Here is a 24,031-nt window from a genome sequence, read left to right as displayed (position 1 = left end):
TTATGTTGTTCATTATAATCCACAAATGAGTGAGATCATGTGATATTTATCTTTCTCTGACTTACTTATTTCGCTTAGCATAATGCTCTCTAGCTCCATCCATGCTGTTGCAAATGATAGGAATTCCTTCCTTTTTACAGCAGCATAGTATTCCATTGTGTAGATGTACCACAGTTTTCTAATCCACTCGTCTGCTGATGGGCACTTAGGCTGTTTACAAATCTTAGCTATTTTAAATAGTGCTGCTATGATTGGTGTTTCTAGTTTCTTGGGATATATTCCTAGAAGTGTGATCACTGGGTCAAATGGGAGTTCCATTTTTAGTTTTTTGAGGAAACTCCTTACTGTTCTCCACAGTGGCTGCACTAGTCTGCATTCCCACCAGCAGGGCACGAGGGTTCCTTTTTCTCCACATCCTCACCAGCACTTGTCGTTTGTTGATTTGTTGATGATAGCCATTCTGACAGGTGTGAGATGGTACCTTATTGTCATTTTGATTTGCATCTCTCAGATGATAAGTGACTTTGAGCATGATTTCATATGTCTCTTGGCCTTCCTTATGTCCTCTTTCGAAAAGTATTTACTTAGGTCCTTTGCCCATTTCTTTGATTGGGTTGTTTATCTTCCTTTTGTTAAGTTGTATGAGTTCCTTAAAAATGTTGGGGATTAAACCCTTATTGGAGATAAGATTGGCAAATATGTTTTCCCATGCAGTGGGCTTTCTTGTTGTTTTGTTGATGGTTTCTTTTGCTGTGCAGAAGCTTTTTATTTTGATGTAGTCCCATTTGTTTATTTTCTCTTTAGTTTCTATTGCCCTAGGAGCTGTATCAGTGAAGATTGAAATTGTTTTTTGAAGTAATTTGTCTAAAGTCACTAGAACTTGGAAGACATTTGTGGGAGATGTCCTATGTACACAAGACAGGTTTGTTGTCCTAGACTTGAAAGCATAAGACACGTGAAGCCTGTGGAAAGAGCATTAGGAGCAAGGAGAGTGTTATTTGTGTGCTTAGGTTTTTAAAAATAGGCTTCATTTCTTAGAGAAGTTAGGTTCACAGCAAAACTGAGCAGAAGATACAGACATTTCCCATATGCCCCTGGTCCTCACACATGCATAGCCTCCCCCATTATCAATATCCCCCACCAGAGTGGTTCATTTGTTATAACCGATGAATCAATATTGACACATCATTATAACCCAGAGTCCATAGTTTGCATTAGGGTTCATACCTGGTATTGCACATTCAGTGGGTGTGGTCAAATGTGTGATGACATGTATCCATCATTATAGTGTCACACAGAGTAATGTCACTGCCCTAAAAAAATCCCCTGTGCTCTACCTATTCATCCTGCCCTCTCCCTTAGCCCCTAGCAACCACTGATCTTTTTACTGTCCCCATAGTTTTGCCTTTTCCAGAATGTCATAAAGTTGCAAGTGAGATTTTTATTGCTGGTTAAAGGAACTTTGATTTGTTTGTGCTTCTTATGTATGCCAGCTCTTTGGTAGCAGTAGACTGGGAGCAGAGACTGGTTCAGCCCTTGCCACTAGCCTGCTTCACGGCCTCAGGCAACTCAGCCTTTCTTTTTTCTTTTTCCTTGATTTCAGAGAGGAAGGGAGAGGGAGAAAGAGATAGAAGCATCAGTGATGAGAGAAAATCATTGCTTGGCTGCCTCCTGCACGCCACCTACTGTAGAATGAGCCCACAACCTACACATGTGCCCTGGCCCCGAATTGAACCTTGATCTCTCCTGGTTCATAGGTCAACGCTCAACCACTGGGCCACACCGGCTGGGCCAACTCAACCTTTCTAACCTCAGTTCACTTTCTTGTCACATGAAATGGCTAGACTGCCTGATTGTCAGGTTCTATCCAGCTCCCATCTCCCTGGGAAGCCTCTGAGTGCTCCCTTCCTGATCTCTTCCCCCTTTGCCGAGTTGGATGGAGGGGTGGGTGGGGACACACAGAGAGGCTTCTCCTTTCTTTTCTGGGAGCCGTAAAGACCCATTCTGATTTGTGAATGGTACAATTTAGACTGTAACCTTTTGCACTCGGATGTCTAGTGTGACTCGACACGGTTAGCATTAGAATAAAGGAATCGAGAAAAAAGCAAGCGAGTGCAAAGGGTTAATAAATGCCTGACTGATTAAACTTGACCTCTCTAGAGAAAACGTCTTATGGAAAGAGAAGTGTTTCCTGATGTTTGGGTTGGGAAAGGTGTGGATAGTTAGAAGACCTCACCTGGGAATATACACTCCCAAGCCCACATATGTATGTACATAGAAAAACCAAATGCTGTCCGAAGTCAGAGTGTAAGGAATATAGCAGAATATTTGTTTATGAAAGTTGCTCAAAGGTTACTCATTTTAACATGCGCACCGTTGGGAGTTGAAGGATGGTTTGCTGCAGCCAGGGCTGGTCAGGATGCTGCAGTTTCCTGGTTTCAGGACTGAAGACAACTGTTAGCATCTGGGGAAGCCACTCTGGTGCCAGCTACAGGGCAGTGCAATTCTGGTCAGTGTTAATGTGTCACATCAGAGCTTCTCGCTGGTAACACTAGAGCTGTGTCATATCTCAAGCATAAATTTTGGGGATATCAAGTGTTTTAAAGCCGTGAATTGCAACTGTGCAATTTCTAAAGTGCCCTGTTTGGATCCCTGTGCTTTTTTGGAGCTGAGATACCTAAATTCCCTATATTTGGAACAAGCTTAGCCTTCTATTTGGGGTAAACCTTCTTCTACTATACATGAATTCTGCTTTACTTCTGTTCTAAGCACTATAGATGGTTTTAATCCAGCTATTTTAAATCTTGATCAGAATATCAACTGAAATGTTTACTGCTGGCCTGGTTTTCCTAATAAGTATAGAAAGGCAAAATCTTGTGAACATTTGTAAATATAGTTTTCTCAGTTGATATTCCCTTAGTATTGGCTCCCATGACATAGGCTACTCATGACTGTGTATGTTTTGTGCACTGTTCTATCTACAGTGCCCAGAACAGTGCCTGGCAAGCAGCAGGCACACAATTAATATTTGCAGAATGAGTAAGAGAATGAATGAATACTCATTCCTTCTACCCTGAAGGACTCAGATATATTATTTGTTGCATAAACAAGTGACTAGGGTGACTTTCTGAAATGTCACCAGTGATTTCTGACGACGTTCATTGTTCACCCTTATAAAGGACTGGAACCCTTTCTTTCTATGGAAGTATTCTTGAGAGAGGCTTCAGGTCCCACCTCAGCCAGGTAATAGGATGCCCATAGCTCTTTGCTTCTATCATTACTACTTGTACAAGCTCAGAAAGAAAAAGTAAATGCATTTTTTAAATATATCTTTATTGACTTCAGAGAGGAAAGGAGAGGGAGGGAGAGATAGAAACATCAATGTTAGAATCATTGATTGGTTGCCTCCTACATGGCCCTACTGGGGGTCGAGCCCGCAACCCAGGCATGTGCCCTTGATTGGAATCGAACCTGGGACCCTTCAGTCCACAGGCCAACGCTCTATCCACTGAGCTGCTAAGGCAATGCATTTTTTCAATGCAAAAGAGTCTGAAGGAATTTAATTGTGAGTAGTTGAATATATAGTTTAGAGCAGTGATTTTCAACCTTTTTATTTCATGGCATACAGAAGCTAATTACTAAAATTCTGGGGCACACCAAAATATATATATATACTAGAGGCCCGGTGCACAAAATTCGTGCACGGGGTGTGTGTGTGTGGGGGGGTGTTCCTCAGCCCGACCTGCACCCTCTCCAATCTGGGAGCCCTCAGGGAATGTCCTACTGACAGCTTAGGCACACTCCCCATGGTTCTCTGCTCTCTGCGGGGCCTGCCTGCTCCACACCACAGCGATGGGCAAGCAGGCCCTGCTGGGTGCTGCCTGCAGGCCCACTTGCCTGCTCGCAGGTCGCCACAGCTATGGTCAAGCAGGCCCTGCTGTCTGCTGTCAAGCTGCATGGCTGTCCTCACCTCCTGGGGTTGGCGATGGTCCTGGGAGTCTGCGGGTGTGGCACCCATCCCCAGGACCCAGGCCACTTGGCGCCGCCCCGCCCCCGGCTTCTTGGTGCCTGCATATGCAAATTAACCTGCCATCTTGGTTGGGTTAATTTGCATACTCACTCCTGATTGGCTGGTGGGCGTCACAGAGGTACAGTCAATTTGCATCTTTCTCTTTTATTAGTGTAGATACGTGTGTGTGTGTGTGTGTGTGTGTGTGTGTGTGTGTGTGTGTGTGTATCTGACAAAAATAGGCATGATTTTGATTCATTCTCACCAGATGGCTATTGTGCTGACTGTTGTCATTTTTTTATTTGACAATCTAAGGGAAAAGAGGTCAGTGCCCTTGACTAAATAGTCAGATATTGCATGCTTTAAAAATTATTGCAGCACACCAGTGTGCCTCTTGTGGCACATCATCGAAAATTGCTGGTTTGGAAGAGTTAATTATAAAGTACGTCCAATATTTCCAATGGTGTTTTGGACATACTCATTTTGATATTGACTGATATTTATTCTGTGGTATTATTTACATGGTATGATATTAAATCCATTTGCAAAAGATATACTAAAGTTTGAGACTTCTTATGATTTTTTCCTCTATTGCTAGTCCTCCTTCACCTCCCTCCCCTCCAATCCTCCATCAACCCTCCCCCCACCCCCCCAAAAAAAAAGAAAGAAAGAAAAATGTGAGTTTACAAATCCTGGCTTAGCCTTTCAAGTCCTTTGAACATACTTGGTCTTTTTATTTGTTGGTTAATTTAACTATTTGTTTTCTTGTTTTTGAAGTTAAAAACACAGCAGTGTCTTATAATGTACAAAAAACATTGGTGAAAAGAGAATGTGGAGATTAACAAAATACTCTGCACCATACAGTCCATACTGATAAGCAGATGAGTAATTTCCAATTTAGGTTTCATCCTCCTGTGGATTCTAGGCAGCTCTCAGAGTGCCTCAGGCCACTTCAGGTGTAGCTCTTTCAAGCTGGGGGCCTTGAGAATCTGCAGCATTGTTCTCCAGTTGTTTTGCCGTGGAATTTCAATGACTAGCAGTGTGCAAGCATGGCTGGCAGTGTGAGGGCAAACCTTCCCAGCCTTCTGTCCCCCATCCCCATCATGCTGCATAGCAAGTGATTTCTTCCCTGGGCCCCTGCTGTGTGTGACCATCCTCTGCAGTGTCCCTGCAAGAAGAGAAGGTAAAAATCAGCCTGCAGGTTTAAATTAATTGCACTCTTCCGTTATGCTATGAGTTAGCCACTGCTTTAAATCGCAGCATCCTAAACTGCTAGTTTAAACATAATTGGAAAGAGAAAGCCGGCATTGAAGTACCCAGTGAGAGAGTAAACTTAACGGAAGACCAGTGTAAAACACACATAGGCAAATACTCGAATAACGTGATACAGTCCCTCCTCGGCAGATGAAGAGCTATTTTATTAAACGCACCTGTTGTTCATTTGGGGCACTGATGTTAACCCGTTTTTGTTCCTAAAACTTACACGGTGAATGATGTTGCTTTCGTTCTAATGGAACATTCTTTTTATTTGTGATGGAAATGGTTGGTTTTTTTTTTAAAATGCAATGTAAATGTAATGTATGCTCCTTGCAGAGAATGTTAGAAAGGACCCTGTTGGAAGTGGTGGGCTTGAGCAGCGAAGCTCTGAAAGATGCTGTTGGGATACAAGACACCGGGTCCCGGGTGTTCCTCCTGGTTTCAGATGTCTGAGTTTATCTTGTCTTCCTTTGGAAGAGAAAGAGATGCAGGGAGTGGCTGTGCCGCTGGGCTCTCCGGAGACTGTGTCTCTATCCACATTGCAGCACTTTTCATCCTGTGCTTGTAATTCTGCATTTACATTTCGGTGCCACTGAACTAGAACCCGGGCTTCCTCATTGCCGTGTGCCCATTGCCAGTGCGACACCTGGCACAGCGGGCAGGTGCCCAGGTGACACTTGCTAAAAGAAGAGTTTATGTGACTTGAAGAGAAGGTTGTAGGATGACTTCATTCTTTCTTATTGTTTCATCTTTTATACGGCATGTTTTATTATCAATTTTGGCTCTTTTTATGCACAGCTAAAATTGACATATTGTAGTTCGGGGGGAAAAAATTCTATTAGCATATCCTGTTAAGCTCTAAATAGAAGCAATTCTTAGAAGTAATATTTATGTATAGTCATTAATTGCCAAGAATAATAAGTTACTTGTAAATGTAAGATTGTATTAATTTTATCTGTAATGGAATTCTTGTTGCTCCCAAAATCATAGCAAATTATTAAAATTGCTTTGTGGGGAGTACAAAGTTAAGGAGATCAAATTTGTTTTACAAGGACATTGATGTAATTAATTTTTAAAACATATCTTGCTTTTTAAATGCTAGACTTTAGATAATAATAACTTTTTTAAAAACCTTTATTAAAAGACCCATTCTTCCCATTTCTCCTTACTTGGTCAGTTAATCCTAAACCTAGAATATGCCTTTAAATTTCTGCTCTACACCAACTAGCTGAATTATGTTGCATTTTATATAATTCAATCTACTAGATAATAATTCAGACATTGGATATTCTGTTGGTGAGCACTTTTGCCTATAGCTTTAGATCAATGCTATTTGTAGTCAAGCCGATCTTCAGTGAATGCACATCATTATAGCAGTGGCCAGTTTCTGTACTGATTGGTCAATGCTTGTGCCTTGCAGGTTATTAAATATTTGACTATTACCCCTGCTTGAATGAAATTGTTGGATCCTATGGCAGTTATATTTTTAATTTTTTGAAGAACTTTCAAACCATTTTCCATAGGGGCTATATCAATTCACATTCCCACCAAGAATGTACAAGATCCTCTTCAGTACTTATCTCTTGTCTTCTTGATAATAACCATTTGAACAGGAGTGAGGTGATATCTCATTACGGTTTTGATTTGCATTTCCCTGAGGATTAGTGATGTTGAGTGCCTTTCCCTGTACCTCTTGGCCATTTGAGTATATTCTTTGGAAAAAAGATCTGTTTAAGTCCTTGGTCCATTTTTAAAATTGGATTTTTTTGGTTTGTTGGCTATGAGTTATAAAAGCTTTTATATATTTTGAGATTGACCTCTTATCAGATATGAGGTTTTCTAATATTTTCTCTCATTTTGTGGGTTGCCTTTTATTTTGTTGACTTTTTTTTCTGCAGAGCTTTTAGTTTCTTGTAGTCCTACTTGTTTGTTTTGCTTTTGTTGCTTGTGCTTTGTATATTGTATCCATAAAATCATTGCAAGGTTCCCTGTTCTTTTTTTCTATGGTTTCAGGTCTTACATTTAAATCTTTAGTTTTTTGGGGGGCTTTTTAGTTAATTTTTGTAAGTGGTGTAAGGTAGGTATGCAGTTTTATTTTTAATGTTTTTTTTGCATATGAATATCCAGTTTTTCTATCACTGTTTATTGAAGAGTCTGCCTTTTCTCCATTGAGTATTTTGGCTCCTTGTCAAATATTAGTTGACTTTATCTGCATAAATTTATTTCTGGGCTCTCTGTTCTCTTTCATTAGTCTATGTGTCTGTTTTTATGCCAGTACTATACTGTTTTGATTGCTATAGCTTTCTAATAAGTTTGAAATCAGGAAGTATAATACCTCCAGCTTTTTTCTTTCTCAAGATTGTTTCGACTATTCAGGGTCTTTTCTGGTTCCATACGAATTTTGGGATTATTTTTTCTATTTCTATAAAAAATGTCACTGGAATATTAATAGGGATCACATTAAATCGATAAATGACTGGGTAATATGAACATTATACCAATATTAATTTTTTCAATTATGAGCATGGAATATCTTTCCATTTATTTGTATCTTCTTCAGTTTCTTTTATCACCTTCTTATATTTTTCAGTGTACAGATCTTTAAGCTCCATGGTTACATTTATTCCCAGGTATTTTATTGTTTTGTTATTAGAAATGGGATTGTTTTCCTTATTTCTTTCTTGGATAAGTCGTCAGTATGTGGAAATGCAACTGATTTTTGTAGATTGATTTTGATTTCTGCAACTTCACTGAATTTGTTTATTAGATCTAACTTTTTTGGTGGAATCTTTAAGATTTTATGTATAGAAAATTGTCATCTGTAGCCTGGTCAGCATGGCTCAGTGGTTGAGCATCAACCTATGAACCAGGAGGTCATGGTTTGATTCCCAGTCAGGGCACATGCCGGGTTGCGGGCTCAATCCCTAGTGTGGGGCATGCAGGAAGCAGCCAATCAATGATTCTTCCTCTCTCATTATTGATGTTTCTATCCTTCTTTCTCCTTCCCTCTCTCTGAAATCAATAAAAATATATTTTTAAAAAAAGAAAATTGTCATCTTCCAACAGAAACAATTTTGCTTCTTTCCATTTTGCGTGCCAAATTATCTGTCTGTCTGCCTGCCTGTCTATCCATTTACTTATTTTCTTGCCTAATTTCTGACTCGGACTTCCACTTACTACTATGTTGTATAGGAGTGGTAAGAGTGGCACCCTTGTCTTGTTCCTGATCTTAAAGGAAAAGCTTTCTACCTTTCACCATTAAGTATAATATTAGCTGTGGGCTTGTCACATATGGACTTCATTGTGTTGAGGTATTTTCCTTCTATATCCAATTCATTGAGTTATCATGAATGGATGTTAAATTTTGTCAAATTATTTTTTCTGAATTGATTGAGACAATCATGTGATATTTTCCTATAGATGTGATATATATTTTTGACTTGCATATGTTGAATCATTCTTACATCCCAGGAATCATACTATTAAAGAAACATTATTTTTTCATTGCTTGTGAGAAAATGAAAAGTGACCTGTCAGCGTCTTTTTAAATGTAAAATGTACATACAATTTGCCAAGCAGTTCTATTTTGGGGAATCTATCCAACAGAGATGAAATGAAAGCATCAGTGTATAGAGATAGATGTGCAAGGATATTTGCTAAAGCATTGTTTTTAAGCTGAAAGGAACAGGGAGCCACCTAAATTTTCATCAGCTTGAGAATTGTCAAATAATTTATGGTACTTCTATCCTATGGAATATTAATGGAGTTTTATAACAATTGTTACATCTATTTTCTTGATTTGCAGGATTATCCACTGTATATTACTAAGTGCCTAAAAACTTTTAGAGAATGGTTATTGTATAATCTATCTAAAAAATTAAAATAGTGTATATAGTGAATGGGTTTGTGTTTATTAACATAAGAATTATTTGGAAAGAGACATATGAAGCCATTAACTATTGCTATATACTGAGTGGCCAGATTATTATGATCTCTGAACTCATAATAATCTGGCTACTCAGTGTATATCCTATATAATAAAAGGCTAATATGCAAATTGTCCCCTCGACCAGGAGTTCGACCAGCAGGCAGGCTGGCCAACCACCCATGTTCCCTCTCCCTGGCCAGGCTGGCTGGATGCCACCCATGCACGAATTCATGCACCGGGCCTCTAAAATACACACACACACACACACACACACACACACACACACACACACACTGAGTGGCCAGATTATTATGCATTCGGAGATCATAATAATCTGGCCACTCAGTGTATCATCAGAAGTAAACAATGGGAGCAGGAGAGATTATCAATATCTATTCTGTGCCACTTTGTTGTTTAACTTGGTAAAACAAATGTTATGTTTTAATTGAAAAAACAAAGTTGTTCAATGATAAATATACACTATAGGACGCTGCTAATTTGGCCTAGAGCAAGTGCAGATGTCATAGAGTGTAAAAAAGGAGAGCTAACAGTATTGTATTTGATCAGAGATCTCTTCATAGAGAAAACAACAGGTCTCGCTTTACGGTTACATCAATGTTCTCCTGTAAATCTACTTACAGTTTGGAATTTATATTTATTTTTAAAACCCAGTTAAAACTTTGTTATTCTAATAAATAATGACTATGAAACCAGGTTATGAAACAAATCACTATAGTCAAAATTAAACAATGCTTTATTGTTTAAAATGTTAAGATCTTCCTGTTTTTAAAGGTGAAGACCTACTATGGCTAGCACAATATGGCAAAATCTAACACTGTCTTTTTAAAAGTTGATTTATAGACATACTTTTGAACAGTATAACCATATATAGATTTGCGACAAAGATTGTTTATTATTTTTCTTTGTTTCAGAACGCTTTACCGTGTACAGCTCTAAACACCTTAGACAAGCCTGGAATAAGTAAGTCTTTTACAGATTGTGCTCACTCTCTCTCTCTCTCTCTTAATTTTTGAGACTCTCCTGATAAGTTTTCATGACATTTTTTTCGTTATTCATTCATCCGTTCATTTAACCATTAACCAGTTACTGAGCCCTAACTGCCAGCCACCGTCTTCAGACTGAACCAACACTGTTGTATAGACGAGTGTGTGTTCCCAGAGCAATGTGGCCTTACTTCATTGTTGTAAATCCCAAAATTCATTTGGTCAATCTTGTAACTAGATTTCAAGAAACATTTTTGTGTCAGCAAAACAGCATTTATTAAGTACAATATAATGACTGATTTTATCATCTAAATAAGATTGGTGACAACTGTCGAGCTAGATAAAATTGATCTTTCAAATTTTTTTCAGTTCACCTATTTCCCACATAAGCTTTATGGGGAAACTAAGTACATACATCACTCAAAGTATATGCACTCCATTTATTTAATTTCTGTTCTGTCACCTGACCTTGTTAAAATAGTTTTATTTCTTGGTTTCAAAATTTGATGAAATCTGTAGATCTGGGTTACTCAAGTTATTCAAAGGTCTTTTATTGCAAGCCAAGTTGCTAGTAAATCATTGAAAGTTGAAAGGCAGAGTAATTGAGTCACTCGTCTCATAGTGGGTATCACATTTCAAGCACTATGCTAGGGAAAAGGTAACTAGAACTCCTTTGATAAAATATACTATAATTTTTCATAGCAAAATTTTGTCTCTGGGGAATTTAGTGTTATTATCTCACTTTTTACTGTCATTACATTTTAATTATAGATGCCATAAGTTATGAAAATAAAAAGTGAGACAGAACTTTTTTAAATAACAATGTCTTTAATCAATACTGTCAGTAGATACAGTGGACAGCTTATTATGAGGAACTCATGGAATTTATAGATAAAGTTCTGCAGTGGTTTACTTGAAAGAACTGGCCATTTATTTTGATTAAATTCATACTTAGAAGAACTTTCTAGTGTAATTATTTTTGTCTAACACATGGCCTTGCATTTGTCATTGGAAGAGTCAGTTCTAAATATCTAGAGTCTCCCTAATATTTAGGGAGGCATGCCCTATGCTAGGAGCATTCTGTGTGTGTTCCTCACCCTTTTACTGACCACCACGCCCCCATCACCACCACCACTGATCAGCGGTCTAACATATTTTAATTACGTGCTTTCATACATCAGGTACCGTACTTTCCAGCGTATAAGACGACTTTTTAATCCAGGAAAATCTTCTCAAAAGTCGGGGGTCTTATACGTTGGAAAATACGGTAGGTTAGAAAAATCTCTGACAATGTACATCAGATTGCTTAAAACCCAAATACCGTATTTTCTGGCGTATAAGACCCCTGACTTTTGAGATTTTCCTGGGTTAAAAAGTCGTTTTATATGCCGGAAAATGCGGTAATATATACAGTGTATAGTTCCCACCTTAATGAAATGATTAAACACATCCCTCTCTCCTAATTGCTCAAAAAGTTTTGTTCAACCAACTAACCACTTTATGAAATAATTCATAATAAGGCAGTTGAATCTCTAACCCTATCTTTGAAGTAACAGGAAAATCTGGCACATCCTTTATAATAAAAGCCTAATATGCTAAGTGTCTGGCTGTCTGGTCATCCATTCAACCAATCAAAGCGTAATATACTAATGATATGTTAAGACCTCTCAACCTCTCACTATGACGTACATTGACCACCAGGGGGCAGACAGTCGACCAGTTGCTATGACGTGCACTAACCACCTGGGGGCAGACAGGATGACTGTCGCTATGATGTACACTGACCACCAGGGGGCAGACGCTCCAATCAGTAGGTTAACTTGCTGCTGGGGTCCAGCTGATTGGGACTGAGCGAGACAGGCCAAATACTCCCTGGAGCCCTCTCACGGTCCCACCCCGGCTGGCCAACCTCCAGCATCCCTTCCCAGCTCTGATCGTGCATCAGTGGGGTCCCTTGGCCTGGCCTGCACCCTCTCTCAATCCAGGACCCCTCAGGAAATGTCGGAGAGCCAGTTTCAGCCCGATCCTGCAGGCCAGGCCAAGAGACCCCTCTGGTGCACGAATTCGTGCACCGGCCCTCTAGTTTACATATAATATCATTTGTAGAAAATAGCCTCCACTTTAGATAACTCCTCTTCCTTCCTTCAACTGCACAAAGCTAGAATGGCCTCCTAATTGCCCGTGAAAATATATGACAATTCTTATCCACTTAGAATAGTCTACAGCAAACGGGGGCGGGGTGTGGGGGGAGGTCTTTGGATGATGCTTGATATTTCTTCCACTGCCCTCTTGTGGATATGACCCCTCACCATATACACTTGCGCCCCTCCAGTCATTCATTGTTGCAGTTGTATTCAGCACCTGCCATCATGGGCACACTAACATATATGCCCCAATGAATGGCCTCTCTTGTTCAGTCATTCCATAGTGACTAGTGGGATGCTCCTCAGAGAAGACTCTTTTGTCCATTTACATTACTCTATCCCAGGAGAAACTAGGTTATTTAATGTCTTCCAAAGAGAAAAAGAAAATTGAAGTAGTACTCACACTTTGCGTTGTTTCACTTCAATCTGACCACCTAAGACCTGATGCTTTCCTTTTTCTGGGAGCTATCATTTATGTCACAATAACAATAGGTAATTTCATTACAAAAATCAGGATGTGCAATCCTGGTAGTGCTGCTTTAGAAATTTAAAAAATTATGTGCGTTGTACTCAATCTTTAAATTTTTTTAAAAAGGTTCAAGATATCAGCTTTTACTTTTGAGGGCAAATAAGAATTCTTAGGAATATTATTGCTTACAAAATAAGAGCACAGTGTCTTTTTAAGAAATTACTTTAGAGATATTTATTACTTGCATTTTCAATGAACATAGGATTTATAATTTTTTGACCAAAAACAAGGTCTAAAATACTGAAATATTACATTCTCATGTAAAGTTTTTCTTAATCAGTTGATAGAATTGTAGTTAATGATTTTCTTTTCATCTCTACCATCATATATGCTTTTTAAAATTTTGAGAATTAATTCAAAGTTATTTAATAAACTGACTCTCAACCTTAGATTACTTTGAAAACATTTTAGGTAAAATATTAAAATCTGAGCTTGAGCTAATTTTTTTTAATGATCAACATGACTTGTTTAGAAACATGCTAATTTTAAAAGTTCCTGTAAGTCTTATTTTTATTTTTATTTTTTTTGCCTTAAGGATTTATTTCAGAAAACACTAAGTAAGAAAATCATCACTAAAAATATTAAAATATTACTTTCTGGTATCCCAGTGTTACATACTGAATCCTTAGAGCCAATAAACTCTAGCCTCAGGCAATTCAAACCCCATGCAATTTAGAAAGAACTGAGAATTCAGAGACATTAATTAGATTATTGATTCTTCCTCCATGTGAACGTGTGACCCTGCAACCATCATTGACATTTCAACACTTCTCACTTCAGAGTGAGGTCTGGATTCGGAAGCACTGCATTTAAACCCGATTGAGCAAGTGCTGACTTTCTCCATCGCTGCAAACAAATTTGCTTGTCTACAGCACAATTATGAAACTGAAGCAACTGGTAAATTCTCTTGTACAGCAGTAATCGATTCAAAACAGAATGAACTCATTTGCAAGAACTAATTTGAATTCAATTTAGATGGGTTAATAAAAGATGGGTAGGTTAACATAAAGAAGTAAGTCACCATTCAAAATTAAGTAACAATGTCTTTAAAAATATTTATTAACTCAGCTATTAAAGCCAGTGGGTATGTTCACCTGCCTGGGAGAATAAGGATTTCTTGAGAAATGAATCCTCAAGTCTCTTTGAACGGCTGTAACATGTGACCCAGATTATTTGGGGGCCAACTCTGCCCTAGGTAACACCCATACAACTCCCTGCTGACTTCATTTACACCAGTAACCATGGGCATAATTTCATCCTTTGAAGGATTTTTTTAGTATTCTGGGCAAACAAAGCACCGATGGGAGAAAAATATCAAAAGACCTAGCAGCTATCTAAACTCAAAAAGGATAATATAAAGAAGAAATCTTAATGATAGGATTGGGAATAATAAATATACATCCGTAAAGAAGAGAAAGTTGGTTTATTCCCTTATACTGGAAGTGCATGGTCTGGGTGGGCTCTTCCTGCTCCAAGGGGATTTGGGGCTGAAGGGACACAAATCTTAATTTTATAAATGCATGTACTGTTTCCTGACTGCCTTCAAAACATTCCACTTTATTGCATTGGAGTTATAAAGACTCTCCCTATTTTTCTTTCAAATCTCTCTATTTATAGTTGTCTGACATTGGCATGTATGTGCAATCAACCAAGAATTTCAGCCACTTAACAGATCTTTTATTATTTTGGCTGCAGAAGAAGCCTTAGTATATGTTCTCCAGCAAAGTTAAGGGTCGGATTCCAGGAACACATTTGCTTGTTTTGGAACTTTTTAACAGCTGAACAGTTTTTGGGAGGTTTGAAAGTAGCAAAAAGAGAACTAAGGATAAACCACCAAAGTCACAGAAGACAAGACTTGAAAACCCAGCTGGTAGCTGATAGACCAGAGCCCGCCCACAGACTCGAATAGGTGTAGGCCAGCCTGTCCTGCTCACTCCTCCCACGTGCTCTAGTTCTCCTTATAATCCTTCCTGTAGTTAAGTTCCACTGGATTTCTTCTAAGAATTAAAAAAAAATGCTTTAAAATCTGTAATAAACACAGATTTTTAACAATGAAGCTACCTTTATGAAGATTCAAAAATAGAGAAGAAAGCATTTACCTGTGTATATTTAAAAGTACCAGCAGTCACAAGCCCTAACATAGTGTTCTTGAACTTTCATTAGAATATTTATCTAATTTGATGATTAACTTCCAATGCATATTTTAAACATTACTTGCTAGATAGTTGTGCCATATGTGCATAAAATGTATTTAAAATAAAATTCGGAGGAATAACAAATTTTACTCCATATATTTATGTTGGTGGTTTTCTACTGAATTTGTATTGCCATATTTAATTGCTTATCATTAAGATTTAAATCAGTGCCTTCTCAAGAAACTTGAAGGCCCCTGTTTTGTACTCGACCTTATTCTAAGTTGATCTAAAATTTTCTAAAATAATAATATATTACAAAGTAAGATAGAGCTTTCAGTTTCTTTACCATTTGTTTAGGAATGTTAGAGGAAGGTAACAACAGTTATTGACACTAGGAGGAGCAGTTGAGTTGAGCCAAATCTTTAAATTATCTTTCTCCACTTTCATTTTTTCATTGTTGATCATTTTTGTTATAATTCTATTTACTTCAAAGTAAATGTTTTAATTTATTTAATGCCCAGAGATTTTTTTTTCTCACAATATCTTCAAAGAAATTGCTCTTTACATCATCAATGCACTTTTTTCGGGATAGGTTTATTGGGGTCACAAGCTCTAAAGCAGACACTGGGCAGACATTTTGGAATTCTGTCCTCTTAACTCCAAGGAAGAGCTGGAGTTGCAAATGTCAACTGCTGAGCTCTATGGAATTGAGTCCAGTCTTAGGAGGCCATGTGGAGTGTCATTTCATACCACACCCTTGAAACTATTGTTTTAACACGTGGACAATCAAATCAAAACAAGTGTCCTGACCTTGGTTATCCACACATGGTAATGTTTGGAGACTTTATACTGTCACCTGCCTACTTGAAAGTCACAGTTCAGAGCAGTTTCTGGGGACATTCATTTTCACAAGAATGAACCATTAGTTCAGGTACTAAAAGCATTATGTAGGTGAGATGTTTATCACATCCATTAAACCCCTTGCCACCCAATGAAAGCAGTTCTTCTAGAAAATTGCATAGTGGATTCTTGAAAGGGAAAAAGAGGGAGTTCTAAAATAGAAGCTGCTTTCCAGGATCTCCTAGCAGCCCTAGAGTTCCTCAAAGTAGACAGCATAGAGGTCCATCCAAAGACACGGGTTGGGGCCGGGGGCTAGGAGCACAGAGAGAAAGCTGTCCAAGAGAAAGCTGGCAAGTTTGCCAGAGGCCTAGTCCTGATCACTGATAGTAGCAAAGCATAAATGTGATAACATATGAAATGTTCCTAGTCAAAGCCGTAACATACCCTCATTGATCCATAGTCATAGCTGTGATGGGGACAGAAGGGCAATTAACATTGGGGCAGCCTTTTGCAATATAGAATTTGCTTTTATATATGTTGTCACATCCTCATATCCTTGTAACAATCTTGGGGAGGTAGTCAGGGAAGACACATCAGCATTTTATAGCTTGAAATAAATCAGTAAAAAAAAAAATTGCTCAGTGAGGTTAAATAATCAAGACTACTGAAAATTATAGCTTGGAATGTATGCCCCAATGTAAATCTTATGAAAGAAATATTACCAATTTTAAAACCCTGATATTTGAGTGGGCTCAGCAATACCTGTTGTTATTTTGTTTTCACTACAACTTTGGGTAGAGAAATCTCTTCTGGGAACTGAAGCCATTCATTCCCAGTCTAGTTTTTAGGCATCTGGAGAGCTGGGATGGAGTAGAAGCGTGACTTCCTGTGTCTTGGGGAGGTAGTGTTTGCAGCAGGCTGACCACCCACATCCGCTCGTGCCTCTCCTGTGCCAGTGCTGGGGAGTGTGCCATTTGGACAAAGGTGGGATTGTGACAGTCTCGGTGCTGGAGATGACAGCCTGCTGGCCACCCACTCCGTTCTTAGTAGTGAGATTTGTTGCCCATTCCACACAGCTCCCACTGTCCCCAGGAGATGATCCTCTGGCATTCTGTGTCATTGCCAGATTTCTTGTCCATGTCTTTCTTTCTGAAGTGAAGAATTCACTGTCATTAATAATCCCTGGTGATGCTGTTTGTTATCGGTTGGGCATGAGTTGTTTTGTTTTTCGTCTGATGGAGAGAAAATATCCATCTCCTCGCTCACTAATTGGCAGTACGTGCCAGGCCTGGAGTTGGCAACAGCCATTGTTTTTCATCCTTTCAGATTATGTGTTGGATTCGTCATCCAAAGCACACTCTTAGGGTGCAGCTAATACCTTCCTTTCGCCGTCCAGCTCATTAAGGAATAAAACCCAAGGAGGCTTTCGAGGAGAATCTGTTTCCAGGCTCATTCAGGTTGCTGGCAGAATTAAGTTTCTCATGGACATCAGGCTGAGGCCCTGTGTCCTAACTGGGTTCAGCTGGGATTCTCACTCAGCTCCCAAAGGTCACCTGTGCTCCTCGTCATGGTGCCCCCTCCTGCAAACCAGCAGCAGTGCAGTGAGGCCTTCTCATGCTTCAGATCTCTCACTTCTCCTACTGTGATCAGTGGGGAACTCTCCCTGCCTGTTGCTGGGGGTGGGGTGGGGGGTGGGCTTCTCACCAGATCTCAAGAAAAAGAATTTTCTGAGAGTCGCTCAGGAGGATAAGTGGCATTTATTTGCATGGAGTTAAATCCCTGAGTTTCCATTTCCCTCTGTCCCATCAAGGTCAAGGAAGGAGTCCAGTTGGGCTTTTAGCAGGGCCACGATTAAAGCCATTGCCCAGAGTTTCCATTCCATGTTGGGGCACAGTCCAATCCAGTATCGGTCAAGCTTAGTCTGTGTTCCCTGCTGCAGTCCATCAGTCCATTGAGTGTGGGGTCTACAGGGCCACATGGCAATGGAGGGAACACAGGCAGGAGCAAAGCCTGAGGAACAAAAGAGCCAGAAACCAAGCGCCAAGAGAACAAACTTCGTCTGGAGGATAATGTATTCCCAGATTTTCATGGGCTCCGCTCCCTCTGGCCATTGACTTCTGTTCCAGGTTAGACTGACAAGTACCTGCCCTACGTCACCCCAACTTCACTGCACATATATCCATCTCCGCTTTGTTGGACCCCTTCCCCCAGTGATTTGCAGGGAATGGACCAGTGGTTCCCAGCTTCCTGGTGAAGCTGCCCAGATGGCCATGCTTATAATGTCTGGCCTCCCTTTTGCTCCTTTCCTGTTATTAATAACCAGCTAATGACAGTAGTATCACTCCCACCCTCTCTTCTGCCTCCAGCGAGGCAGTTTTCTACTTCTAAGGCCCACATGTGTAGTTCAGGTTAATCTCCCTATTTTAAGGTCTGTCACTGTAATTACATCTAGGAAGTCTCTGCCATAAAAGGTAACATATTCACAGGCTTCAGGGTTTGGCAAGTGGACATCTTTGGGGCCAGTCTGCTTTCCACAAGTCGGCGCTGGGGTTTCCTATTCAGGGATGAGTCACTGCGTGAGGCAGAGCAGAGGGGCAAGCCCAGCTCTCCCCAGAAGTCACAGTCTGCTTTGCCTGGTCTCTGGCCCATCAGGTGACAAGCATAGGCCTCTGACTGATGGTTCCACTTTTTGCCTGGTTCAAATTAGGTATCCTCCAAATTATATGTAAGTAAGGAATTATTTTCTACCCTCAGCACCGAGAAAAAGAGCGTTCTCAGGAAAGCTTATAGTCACTGAGAGAAGTAACATTAGACTTGACATTTCTGTCCCCTTTAACACAGTGCTGTCCTATAGAACCTTCTCTGTCGATGATCTTTCTGCACTGCCCAATGCAGCAGCCATTAGTCCCTATGGCTATTGAGAACTTGAGATGTACCTTGGGAATTTAATTTTAATTTGATTCAAATGTAGTTAATTTAGCCTTAATCGGTTTGGCTCAGTGGATAAAGCGCTGGCCTGCAGACATAAGGGTCCCAGGTTTGATTCTGGTCAGGGGCACAAGCCCAGGTTTGGGGCTCAATCCCCAGTAAGGGGCAGGCAGGAGGCAGCCGATCAATGATTCTCTCTCATCATTGATGTTTCTATCTCTCTCTCCCTCTCCCTTCCTCTCTGAAATCAATAAAAATATTTTTAAAAAAGAATAAATGTACTTAGTAAGTGTAAATAGCCATATGCTTAGCTACTGTACTGGGTGGCAAAGCCGTAGACCAACATGTAAACTATTCCTTTATTTTCAGTGCCCACAGCGTCAGACAAGTATGGATGTCTGATGCTTTGGAAATTCTAGGCTCAAGAATCCTTGCATTTTGCACTCAAGTACCAGAGAGCTTGCTTTATATTTTTTGCTTCTCACTACTGTCTTTTATTTGTAAACACTCTAAGAAGATAATAGCTCTGGAGGACCAAATAAGTTGTAATGAATCTGCAGAGAGACTAGGGGAAGTATCAAAGAACATCAAGCACACATTCCTTCCCCTCCTGCTCTCCTCTGGAAGCCACGCTGCTGCCTCCTCAGGGGTACTGCCTGTTGCAAGCCCTCTATTCCTTTCTCCTTCTCCTGTTCTCTCTTTTCTGTTGGGAACGGCTAGGGGTGAGACACACAGTTCTCTCCCCTTTTTGAACTCCTTTAAGAATTTACCTCTCTGCTGTTGTTCCCAGCTCGCTTCACCTCCCCTAACTCTACTCAAAAAATATCATAAAGGCTCAGCTGCCTCTTCGCCACATATGAGGTACTAGTGAGAGGAGCTCCATTTTCTAAATAAGCTTCCACGCGCCTCTGTGGGCACATATGTTAATTTCTCAGCTTCAGAACACTGAAAATTGCCACACTTTAAACAGTGGATTGTGAACAGAAATGCAGACATTTTTACTATTTATTTGTAGGAAATGCCAGGTATGAGATCCTTTTCTCACTGTTTATTTATATCATTTTCTTTGCATTAAGAAAATGTTTATGAATTTAGAGAATCGTTAGCCTCCAAATGAAGATGAACATAAGAAGTCACTGGACAAAGAGATGATTTTGTTTTTTAATCCTCACCCGAGGATCTTTTTCCATTGATTTTTAGAGAGAGTGGGAGAGGGAAAGACAGAGAAAAATATTGATGTGAGAGAATACATCGATTGGTTGCCTCCCACACGGGGCCCAGGCTAGGGAGGAGCCTGAAACTGAGGTATGTACCCTTGACTAGAATTGAACTCGGGACCCTTCAGTCCATAGGCTGATGCTCTATCCAAACTAGCTAGGGCCAAAGAGATTATTTTAACAGCATCATCTTCTGTGTCTACTGTCACCCACTTCATACTTTACCGTGATGGTGGTTTTTTTGTGGTTCCACTTTTTAAAATTATATTTATTGGGGTGACATTAGTTAATATGATCATATCGGTTTCAGGTGTGGATTTCTGTGTTACAATATCTGTATATTGCACTGAGTGCCCACCACCCAAAGTCAAATCATCTTCCATCATCATATATTAGGCCGCCTTCACCCCCCACCCTCTTGCCCTCTTCAAAATTAGGATCAGACAAGAGGTCCAATTATTTATAGGGACAAGGGGTCCCCCTCATCATTTAGGGAGACTTTCTATAAAACTGGGGCTCAAATTCCACTCTTTGTGAAGATACAGTTAATAGACTTATTCATGTTGATGTGTGCATCTGACCTGCTGTCTTACTGACCTTGTAAGAATACACAGTCAATAAATATTATTGATATGAACCAATAAAGAGTAGAAAAGAGGAAAGCAAAACTCATTATTGGCACAAAAGACAAGAAAACGCCTGAAAACAGCACAATTTTTGGTATCATAGGGACCAAGTTCCCATCCTAGATCCACTACTGAATCATTTAATATTCAGGAAGCTCACTAACCAATCTGATCCCCAGTTTTTCAATCTTCAAAACCCTTGGCAGGATTTTGCAAGTATTGAATAGGACATGGGTGTAAATGATAGAGTGCCTTCGGCTAACGGTAGCTTTCCTCCCTTCTGTTTCTTATCACGCCCTGCCTCCCCTGCCAGTCAGAGCGTTTCATTCATTCCAAATAAGCAGTTGTCCTTGAACATGAATACCTCCACAGTACAGGTTCCTCAGATATCTTCCAGAGTATCAGTTCTACCTTTCTAGGAATAGGTACAGCTCAGTCACCAAATCATTTTTTTAAATACTTCTGGTGTAGAAACAAGATCCCCCCTTCTCTAACTGTTCCTCCTAAGAGTGCTATGTTAACAAATAGCATTGTACATAATTAATGTAAAACTTACCAAACTCAAAGCATCTGGTAGACCTTTTCATGATGCTTTCTATACATGAACTGATGGGTAAGTCTAAACCAAGTGTGTAGCCCCTGGGTGTCCACTTGACCTAGGGCAGTGGTCGGCAAACTCATTAGTCAACAGAGCCAAATATCAACAGTACAACGATTGAAATTTCTTTTGAGAGCCACATTTTTTAAACTTAAACTTCTTCTAACGCCACTTCTTCAAAATAGACTCGCCCAGGCCGTGGTATTTTGTGGAAGAGCCACACGCAAGGGGCCAAAGAGCTGCATGTGGCTCGCGAGCCGCAGTTTGCCGACCATGGACCTAGGGGATTTAGTGGTAAGAATGACAGTAATTATTCTTACTGTTTACAGCTTTTAAATAGGGAGAGTAAGTGGCTCATCTCTAGACACACAGTGAATAAAGGCTGGGAGCATGGCCTTGGTTTGCTACACCTGTCATTACTGGGGAGCAAATGGGTAGGAGACTCCAAAGATAACGGCCTTCTTCTTTCAGTCACTGAGCCGAGTCCATACCCTAAGGCACAAATCCCATGTTACCTTTTTATATCCATCATGGGAGTGACTTTCATTATGTCTTTAACAACAACAACTAAGATACATTAAAATGCCTTAAACACACATATCTGCAACCCCCAAATTAATTGTTTTCTTATCTAAAAGAGCATTTTTTAGGACCTCAGAAAAATCTAGTGGTGATTTACAGTTGAAGTCTCCAGTGAGTATATATGTGTGTGGATATTGTTACTCAACTATAAATGAATAGAAATATTAACTCAAAGGGATCAGTATTCTGGCCTTCATTTGCATTGTTTGCATCCAGCGTATCTTTGTGTATTTGCATGTGAATTCTCTGCTAGTCCTCAGCTGTATTTAATCCCTCAAGACTCAATATACAAACATAATGCCAAATAGAGAACTTCCCTTAAATTATTCAGATCTCCCCATAAGTGATTTCTCACTCTTCCTGCAATGGAAAACATTTGATCATAAATTCAATTAAATCAGCCATCATCTTTGTGATGTTTGTCCAGCAAAATTCTTTAGTGACTAAACCAATCAACATACCAGATGTGTGTGTCTGTGTGTGTGTGTGTGTGTATGTGTGTGTGTGTGTGTTGTTGTTGTTGTTGTTTATGGTACGATTGTTGTGGAAGAATCTATTTGAAGTAAAGATGAAGAGTAGTTCTCATTTCTGAGGCCAAATTTTGTCCACTTCACTGCAGCCAAGGTTTAAAAGATTAAACTCTTAGCAGGGCTAAAATCATATATATTGCACTCACTTAAATGCATTGGCTTTTATTTCCCAACTCAGAGCCTAGTATTAATATATTGAGTTTTTTATTGAAACTAATATACTTTGGAGATGTTAGTAAAAGCTGTCAAACCACATCAACCAACCATTCTTCCTCTCTCTTCTACACCGTCCACTCTCTAGTTAAAACAAAGAAGAATGACTGTCAACACATTGCTAAGTTTCTCAGGGAAAATGCCCTAATAGAACTATAGTACTGTTTATGGTTTCTCATATGTATGTCGGCTCAAGAGGTAAGATTCATTATAAATGTTGATTGTTTTTCATCTTGATCCTAAAGCATTTCAGACAACAGATATAACCATCAGCCTCCCCCTTTTCTATCATACCTTTACTACTGATCCTACTAATTTGGATGTAACTGAACCTTATTTATGTATCTTTACATACTAGTATGTGTAGACTCATCTGTCCTGTAGAGGGCAGTATGTTCTGGAGGAAAAAAAAAGGTTAGAGGACGGCTGCTTATCGCCATAAAATATTAGATAAGCAACTGATTTTTTTTCCCGTTAGCAAAATAGGTCAAATATCTCCAGTAAGAAAGCCTCATGCTTTGACTGCCTGCCCCTCTCTGCCACGTTAGGCATCTGCTTGGATGGCGAATATTTTTATGACTTGGCTGCACTATCTTGGAGGCTACTTAATTTGAGGATCACACAAGGTTCCATGCCTTGGCCACCAAATGGAACTAAGCATATCATTTTATCCATAGAGATAAATACAAATGAGATTTTCCATTTGTCTGCTATTCCTTGTCACCCTGGACTGAAGTTTAGCATTGAAGGCGAATTATACCTACAGTTCTAATTTTATTTGGTGGTCAAATGAGGCGTTCTTTCCTTTCCTATCTTTGCTACCCACATCCCTTCCTTTTTAGTTCTGATCCCTGAAAGATTTTAATGTCTGTTATTTTTCCCAAGGGAGTGAAAAATATTTCCACAGGGGCATTTTCTATACATCGTGATTTTAGGCTCCTTTTCTTCCTGGCCAGCACATCTTTGGAGAAATCCCTGACCCAGCTCTCTTCGCTATAGTTAAATTCGCAGTCTCTCAATCCAGTCCTCCTCTTCATTTAAAGAACCAAATCCTCCAAGTGTCTATACTACACAGTTCTTTTTTAAAATTTCCAGAAGCTGCAACGGATTGTTTAAGGAGCGGCACTTCCCAGTAGATGCTTACGTGTTGATGGATCGCTTCTATATCCGCACTCTCCAGTACGGGAGCTCCTAGCCACGTGTGGCTATCAAGTAACATGTGTTTCATGCAATTGAGGAACTGAATTTTTTATCATATTTAATTTTAATTAATTTAAATTCAAAGAGACACATGTGACTTGTGGCTCCCAAATTGGACAGTGCAGAATAGAGCATGACTTCTGATCACTTTGTAACAAATGTCTTACGAAATATATTGTGAGCTGGATTAGATTTTGCAGCTTAAAACCTACTGCCCAGGCTTTCATTCTCTTGCTTGTTTTTTTCTTATATGGCTGTAGGCTTAAATCTAAATCTTCTGACTCGGCCCCA

The 24,031-nt window shown here is 39.6% G+C and overlaps 1 protein-coding gene across 2 annotated transcripts in view; it reads left to right on the top strand.

Annotated features, from left to right (window-relative positions):
* Window positions 1-24,031, top strand: part of CDK14 (cyclin dependent kinase 14) — a 513,399-nt gene that overhangs the window by 388,768 nt on the left and 100,600 nt on the right. For both annotated transcript variants that reach the window (XM_054726652.1, XM_008149228.3), the window contains one exon: window positions 10,127-10,175. In XM_054726652.1, coding sequence (XP_054582627.1) covers window positions 10,127-10,175 — 49 coding nt within the window. The remainder of the gene's footprint in view (window positions 1-10,126; window positions 10,176-24,031) is intronic.

This window comes from Eptesicus fuscus, chromosome 14, assembly GCF_027574615.1.
Source record: "Eptesicus fuscus isolate TK198812 chromosome 14, DD_ASM_mEF_20220401, whole genome shotgun sequence".
NCBI lineage: Eukaryota > Metazoa > Chordata > Mammalia > Chiroptera > Vespertilionidae > Eptesicus > Eptesicus fuscus.
This window is presented reverse-complemented; position numbering and strand designations above follow the sequence as displayed.